This window comes from Trypanosoma theileri (genome assembly GCF_002087225.1).
Source record: "Trypanosoma theileri isolate Edinburgh chromosome Unknown TM35_Tth_25_V1, whole genome shotgun sequence".
Taxonomy (NCBI): domain Eukaryota; phylum Euglenozoa; class Kinetoplastea; order Trypanosomatida; family Trypanosomatidae; genus Trypanosoma; species Trypanosoma theileri.
The window spans coordinates 224339-233043 of NW_021639867.1; the positions used below are offsets into that span (position 1 = coordinate 224339).

General features: G+C 38.1%; 2 protein-coding genes across 2 annotated transcripts; both read right to left on the reverse strand.

The window, feature by feature from the left end:
• Positions 1-25: 25 nt before the first annotated feature.
• On the reverse strand, positions 26-2233 carry TM35_000251750 (uncharacterized protein; the record flags this gene model as incomplete). Its single annotated transcript, XM_029027766.1, has 1 exon — positions 26-2233. The coding sequence occupies one exon, from the start codon at positions 2231-2233 to the stop codon at positions 26-28; it is 2208 nt and encodes a 735-aa protein (XP_028880945.1).
• A 2544-nt stretch (positions 2234-4777) lies between these two features.
• Positions 4778-6487, reverse strand: TM35_000251760 (flagellum-adhesion glycoprotein; the record flags this gene model as incomplete). Its single annotated transcript, XM_029027767.1, has 1 exon — positions 4778-6487. One exon carries the CDS (start codon positions 6485-6487, stop codon positions 4778-4780), a length of 1710 nt encoding a protein of 569 aa, XP_028880946.1.
• Positions 6488-8705: the final 2218 nt, after the last annotated feature.

An 8705-nucleotide genomic window follows, 5' to 3' on the forward strand; every position in this document is an offset into this window, starting at 1 on the left:
TCCTTCTTCCCCTTTCTCATCATCATCAGAATCGGTCTCGCCCTGATGAGTTTCCATACGTATGACTTTCCAGTGGATTGCTTGATGCCAGTTCCAGATCCTCCTCCTCCAATGTACTCTTAAACTTCGGGTCTGGTGGGGCAACAACGGCGGCCAGTCGTCTTCGTTTAGATGTGAGAACCACCAATAAAGCAATAAGGGCTGTTAACACCACCGCGGCGGCCACCGCCACTCCAATGATACAACCACGATTACACTTACTCTCGCGTCTGTAGATCTCATTCTTGTGATCATTCAGGTACTTCTCCAGCCAACCCCAGTCCATACCATCCAAACACTGGGTGACATTAAAATCATACCGATCTGGCACAAACACTTCATAATCATTACTTATAATATCCGGTTGTAATGAAACTGGTATTTCCGTGCGGTTTGTAATGGTGGCCTCACACTCCGCACCGGAACCACTTCCAGCACCGGGATCTGGTGTGGTGGTACCACCCGGATGGACGAGTTCTTCACATATCGCCAATCGTGCACGTACGGCTTGAAGAATGGCCCACCGTAAATCATTCTCATGTTCTTTTGTAAGGCCACTGAAGTCAAAGCGTGGGGTTGGGAAACTTAGACGCACAACATTGTCAGGCATGTAGAGTTGACGAATAACCTCCAGTGAGACATCTGTGAGATTGACATCCTCCAGTAATGTCGTGGTGGTATCATTACCAAATGTTGCTGACATCAGTAGTTTCATGGTTGATATATTTGGGATATTATTAATGGTAACCGCCAATGGTGGATCTGCATAGATGCGTGGAAATTGAAGTACACCCCGTACTATTGCCACTATACCATGTTCCATGGCGAATAGTTTGGCGTCATCGCAGTAGGGAACAATATTGGTATCCATAAACACCACATAATTTGTGCGGGCATAGTATTCCCGTAGTAATGTTTCCATATCTACATAATTCGTACTTAACACCAAATCCTCTGTGGTGTCGTTATCAAAACTCCTCTGTTGCACAAGTACAGAAAAATTTGTAAGCCAGGTGGTGTCATTTACAACGAAACTGTTTGGTCCAACGATGGTATCACTTGTAGAAAGATGACTGTTTAGTGCAGTGTTCATACGTCCCCTGAGATTTGGCATAATATCATTTTCATCTGGAAATCCAACAGGAAGTGGTGGACGTGATAGTACGTCTGGAATCTCAACAGGAGGAAGTAGCACAGAGCGCATGGTATTATATAATTTGGAAACTACATACATCTCATTCTCTGCAATCACCAATAGTCTCTTGTTTCCACAAAAGTTGGGATTCTGTCCATCTTTAACGGGTGGACAAGGACCACTGATATCACCAGCGAAGCGATTCAACACAATCGACTTATTTTCCGACCACAGGGTAACATGATACAACTCATCCGCAGTCGATGCATAGATTTTTCCGTTTGGAAGTGCCTTCACATCAACAATAGCATTGGGGATCAGCGATACATTATCCCCCGCGTTTGTAAACCACACCAATCCCGTACTACTCGGTCCCTCTCCCACCACTAGTATTCCCTCCGGTACGACGGCGACTGCGATGTAGCGATTAATATCACTGAGAAATCCAGATAGAAGTATACATCCTGTAGGCACACCGTCAGCACCGATTGAACATTGCCAGACATTATCTTTCGTCTGTTCTGTAAGATATATTTTCGTCGCCACGCCGTTGGGATTCAAATTGCGATCGGTGGTAACGCCTGTGAAGGAGAGATTTGGGTCCACCGTAACGGAGCCGACAGTGGTGCTGGTGAAGTACCGCACCGCACTACTGCCTTGGACAAAGTACACCACACGTGCCCCATTGTTGAGATTAGCACGAGTACAACTCACTGGAAGACTTACTTGCGCCGTTGCCCAACTTCCATCTACAGATCCTGCGGTATCAGTGCCAAAGAGCGTGGTGGTCTCCTGTGTACTGCGGGAATAGGCACGGAAGTGTGTACTATCCCCAATAACGATCTGATCATCTGTGAGACCCTGGCAAACCGCAGCCGGGTCATTCAGCAATGATACACCAGGGAGGCCGTTGGTCGTGCCTTGTACTCCATACCTGCCAGCGACGGTCTCCGCTTCATACACCAAATCCATTAATGCCGCCGAACAACATCCCACCGCAGCCACAGCAGCGATAAGGAGAAGTGGAAATAAAAGAGACGGAGATGATCGGAGAGTCATCTTTTTTTTTTTGTCGATTATATATATATATATATAGCTATCGATATAGATAGATATGCCTGTGCGTAGGGCACTAATGTTGGTTCTTTTTTTTCTTTCTTTCCTTTCGGATTACCCTAATTCTGTTTGCTTTCTTTTATTTTTATTTATTGCTACAGTCGTGAATTGATTTCCTTCTTCCCTTTTTTTCCCTTTACCCTGTTCGGTGTATATATTTACAATGCTAAGTGTACAAGAGAATCACAATGAGTGACTATTGAAATAGCCACCACTACGGTTACTATGTATATATATATATATATATATATCGTATCCCCCTCTTCTTCTCTCTCTAGTTTTCTAAAACAATCTAGTCAAATAAACAACAACAACCAAAAAACACACGCACACACACGGAGAGAGAGAGAGTCAGAGAGAAAAATTCTTGTTTTTTCCCTTTTCCTTTTTTCTTCTCTCGTCAACTATTGCACACTGTCAGAAGCACCGGCTCCCTCACACTATAATATGATGGCAGCTAGTCCCTAAGAACAATATCAATGATACTTGCAGATTACCACTACTACTGTTATTAGTAATATTATTAATAAAGATAAATCAGAATCAAAGAAAAAAAAAGAAAGGGAAAACATGTAAATAATTCAGCAGAGAAACCAGAAGAGTCTTCTATTATACCTGCACACATATACACAAAGATAGAACCATATATATATATATGGAAACGGAAAAATAAACACAAATTCATACCAGAAGGAAAAAAACAGCAATTCCCCTGCAAACAAACAAACGAAGAAACAAAACAATTAAAATATTTCTGATAATGTAGTGGTAAAGTCATTGGACTCTCACCATACGATGAAACACACTTGCAGACGCATACACACACATATATATATATATACAACTCATCTAAATGAACGTCATTCAGTTCTCTTCCATCTCCCATATTTTCTTCCTTTCTTCCTCTTTCTAAATAGTAATAAAAACATACATCTCAGTCTTTTCTCATTTGTTTCTTCTTCTTATTTCTAGTCCACTGCTACACACACACACACAGATAGAGAGAGAGTGCCTGTTAATAGGAGAGCATCACTCCAACTGCTAAAAAGAAAAAAAGAAAAGAAGTATATAATGCAGAATCAGCAGTAATAGAAACAACAGATAGATAGAAACATATACAATGAATAGACAGATAAAATAGACCAAAATAAAAAGTGTTGAACTTTTTTTTTTCCTTTTCCGTTCTCATCACGTCAACTTTCAACAATTTCTTTTTCTTTTTTTGCTTTCTCTAGGATATGGTTTTTTTTTTTTTTTCAATGTTAACTATGAAGCTATGGTCAGTGCGGGTATGTGTTAAGTACAGGATTCCGTGCTTATATATATACATATACATATACATATATATATATATATACTTTCTTTCTTTTCCTTCTCTCTAATCTCTTTCTCCATTTATATATAAAGAGAGAAAGAGAGAAAAGAAAAGAGAGTCACACGTTTAACAAAGAAATATAAGGAAAACACACACATACCTCCCCGTAAATAGCACACAAACAGACAGACAGCCAGACAGAGACTCTCATAGCTCCAGTCCCCTCCCCTCCCAAGCTGAATATCTCCCCCGCTACAATTTCTTTTTTTTTTTTTTTTTCTCTTCTCTAGCAAAATAAACAAACAATACACAATATCAATGAATAAAATGAATACAGCAAATAAATCCGCACGGAACCAACAAAAAAAAAAAAGGGTAACATGAAAAATAAAAAAAAGGGGAAATAAACAAACAAAATGAAGAAAAAAAAAGAAAAAAAAATGGCCATGAAATTAGTAACAAAGAAAGAAAAACACACCCACACCCACACGAGAGAGACAAGTAAAGTTTTTCTCAATTTTTTTTTTTCACCCCATCCCCTTTTCTCAGCTTCTTTTATTTTATTTTTTTTAAATTTGTTTTGCCGTTCTATTTGCGATGATGACTGAATATTGTTCATTTTTTCACCTTTTCTCTTCTTCTTCTTCCTCCTCCTTATTCCTTCATCTAATAATTTCCCTTTTTTCCTTTTTTTTATTCCCTTTTCTTTCATTTCTTTTCCCTTGCCCTCACACTAAGGTGATTCTTACATCATGATTGGTACAATAAATAAATATATTGTTGGAGATATAAAATTCTCGACAATACGCATGTCTATATGTATGAACGTACATAAATACATACACAATGCAAATGGACCTGTAATAACAGTAATATATATTTTTACAATAATAACAACACAGATATCCAATCATGAAAGAAGAGAAATAGACTCCCCTCCCAATACATCCGGTATCGTTCTTTTCTTTCATTATCATGATAATCTTCTGTGATGTTTTTATATTTTTTATACTCTTCCTGTTACCAGTCGTACTATATTCTCTCTTTCTTCCCTTCTCTTCTCTTTCTTTCCTTCTCCTTTCATCGCATCCCATTGACAGGGAAACATAATAACAATAATAATAAAAAAAAAAACACACACACATTATCATAATAATGGGACTCATTCCACTCTAAAAGGGTGGAACCATCAAAACAGCTCTCAGTACATTCACTGGACTGGCGATCATAAGACCCACCAACGCCACACCTGTGAGACCGAGTACAATAGAGGAGGCAATCGCACCAGCGCAGACTTCATCACAGGCCGGTGGTGGTTTATAACCCACACACATTTCGCGTCTGTACGTTAAATCCACACATTCCGTTGTACATCTAATCATACAGAATTCCTCCAATACCGTGCCGGGTGCTCGTTCAGGGACTGTACTTAAGAAGAGACGTGTCCAATACCATGGAGAGGCAAAGAGACGGGCCTGGGCATCTTCACTGGCCATACCAAATGCTGTAAGGTACTCCGTAATGGTAATCGTCCCATCATGACTATGCAGTGTAGTGAGATTATTCCATTGAGAGACATTTACGTCTCCTGGTACATCATTACCAGGTGGTTGAAATAACGCCGTGAAATCAAGGCTGCCAAGGGCAATTCCTACATCTCGCATAAGCCATGCATATAACTCATGCATGAGTATGGAACTGTTAATGGGAAAACTCTCCGTTGGAAAGGCAGCCACCGCCACAGCACGATAAAGTGAAATTGTTGGCGTTAACGTTGGTGTAAATGTTTTCGTGGGAGTGAGGGGTATTGTCTCTGTTGGTGTTATTGGGACTGTAAGAGTGATGGTTGGAGTTTCCGTTGGGGTATTTCCCAGTGTTGGCGTCGTCGTGTAGGTTGCATCTCGTATAATATATACATTAGTGGTGGTTATCGCATAAAACTCATGTCTACTGACACTCACAAGAGAAACAATATTTTCTTTTGTCCAGTTCATCACCACACGGGGGCAAAGCTTGGGGGCCTCTTCTTCTGTTGCAGTTGTGGATAGTGCCAATAATTGTTTTTTGCCGCCAACACCACCAAAGTAGTATAATTCATTCTCATCCGGCGTTAACATGAGACCAGCAGAATAACCCAAACAGGAGATATTACCAATATACCAATAAGTCGGTTTCTCATTATTGGCCACCATATTAATAGAGACAAGATAGGATGTGTTCGCAGTGGCATACATTCTTCTCGTTGTGGTACCAATTTGCATAAGACCTGGTTGAAAACCAGTGAGATACTCACTTACCACATCTGTTCCCGTCAAGGCAACAAAGATAATACGGGTTCTGGCAGTATCAGCAACAAAGAGATCATATGTGCCTTCGGGTCTCCTGTAGGGTAATATATACCGTGGAGAAGACACCTGTTGATTATTGAGAAATGTACTCACCGTTCCGTCACCTGCAATGCGTCGAACAGCATTATTACCCGTGTCGGCAACATAGAGTGTATCTCCCACTCGTACAATACCTGTTGGTCGATCAAATAACGCTTGACCTGAAGCTCCATTTACCAAACCTCTCTTTACACCACTACCAGCAACGGTGAATACTCCACTTCTATTCACAAGCCGCACGGAGGAACCAGCACCACCGCTATCGGTGACCAGAACACTACCGTATTCCACTCCCCTCGTTGCACCTTTGGCTTCGAAGATGCTTCCTCTACCGGAAGGTCCATCGGTCTGTCCTTGTGCACATCTGGGACAGGAATAACTGGCGAATAAAGTGTATACAACCAGGTCATCAATGACTTCCTCTGCGGCGGCTGGTACAGACCCGTAGGGAAGTGCCAGCAACGACAGGAAGACCAAGAGGAATGTGAAAGGCATACACACGGGCATATATTCAGATAGGAATATATAAATATATAAATAAATAAATATATATATATATATATATATATAAGGAGAGTCTCTCTCTCTCTTTCTTTCTTTCTTTTCCTTTGTTGCCTCTTGTTATGAGAGGTATTTATTAATTTATGTGTTCTGTGCCGTACGAGTAACTAGCCGTAGGGGAGTTAACAAATGATAACAACGTGTGGGTTATGATAAACCGATTGCCTCCTTGCCCCTTCCCTATAAAAGAATCTCCCACAAGAACACACTCACTCAGAGACAGAGTGAAGAAAAAGAAAGAAAAAAGAAGAAACTCTTTGTTTTTCCTTTTTTTTCTCCTCTCTTCTTCCTAATTCACCGGTAGTGTGCGGTATATTTATATATATAAATATATAAATATATGGTGTCTTTCCGCCGAATGTTCTCTTTCCCTTTACGAAAACAAACAATAAAGCAAAAAAAAAAAAAAGAGGGAGTCCTGAGAAAACAACAGTCAATCTTTTTGTATTTTCTAAGAATGCTATTTTTATTTATTTCCTATATTTCCCTATACTAAAAGTGAAGGCGTGAATATAGTTTAAGGGAAATATATATTACAGAGTAGAAAAGAAAGGGAGAAAACAAAAAAAAAAAAAGAGAAAAGAGGAAAATAATACATACAGTTTGAGAGCAAGAACAACACATAAAGAGATAGAAACTCTTTTATCAGATATAGATAGATAGATAGATAGATAGATGGATAACAGAAAACATAGAAATTATTAGCAGTAGAAATACGTCGCAAGTAGAGAAATGAGTTCACAAAACGCCCAGAAAAAAAAAAGAAGAAAAGAACAAGAGAAAAGAAAAGCAATTCGTAAAAAAAGGGAGTGACCTGAAAAGAAAAACAAACGAATAGTAATCAACAAAGCAAAAGAAAAAAAAAAAAAAACAGAAAAACAAAACGAATGGAGTTTTTTTTTTCTTTTCTTTTCCAGGTACTCTTTTTCTCTCTATCTCTCCCTCTATCTATCTCTCTAGAGCGTACCTTAACCTTCTTAAACAGGATGAACGGAAGAAAAAACAGAATATACAAGTCTACCATAATAGATAATTCCCTCCCAAGATGTTCGTCCAAATAAAAAAAAAAAAAAAAACAGTAACAGTGGCAAAAAAAAGTAATTAGACACCAAAAAAAAAAAGAAAAAGAAAAAAGAAAAAAAAATGGGGAGATAATATCGCACATAAAAACACAGAAAAAAAAAGAAAGAAAAAGAAAAATACTATTTCCCACTCCCTTCTTCAGAATATACATACGATCACACAGAGAGGGGAGAGATTTTCTTTTAGTTTTTTTCTTTTCCCCCTCTTTTCCTTTTTGCAAAAGGATTCGTACTGTATTTCTAGGAATAATAATAATAATCACAATAATAAAGATAAGAATAAAGAAAAAGAAAGAGGTGCCTTTCCATTTTTCTTTTCTCTCCTCATTTTTATTTTATAAATCCTCTCTTTAGCCACTCTGTCATTAAACCACCACCACCACAACAATATATATATACCAATAGTGAAATCAAGAGAGAAATGAAATAATTCCCAAAATAAAGAAAGACGATGAATGCCAATAACGGCACATTACTGCAGTTGCTGTTGGGATCTCATCATCTCATCATCGTCAACTCCAACACAGTCCTCGTTATATAAACACAAGCAAACACACACACACATACATATATATATATATATATATATATAGATAGATTCATACATATTTAATTACAAACATACATCCGTAGAAACAAAGAGAAAAAGAGAAGACAGAGTTAAGGTAACTAAGACCAGTGAATCTATATAAAGACTCAAGAAGCGGCCAAAACAAAAAAAAAAAATTATTCAGGACCCCTCCTTTTTTTTCTTTTTTTTTTTTGACTCCCCCTCCTTCTCTATAGAAAAAGAAGAAACAACAAAAAGAAAAAAGGAAAGAAAAATAAAATTCTATTCTCTTTGGTATTTTCTTTTATTATTATTATTTCATTTTCTTTTTCTATTCATGTTTTTTTTTTTTTTTTCCTTTGAGTCATTTCTTTCCACCCCCATTAAATTCTCTTCTCTTTTTTTTTTTTCTTTTCTTCACATCTCGTGTGTGAAGTGCGTTCTTTTGTTAAGAGTGGGTTAACAACATCGCACGTACCAAGAATATTAATAATAATAATAATAATAATAATAATAATAA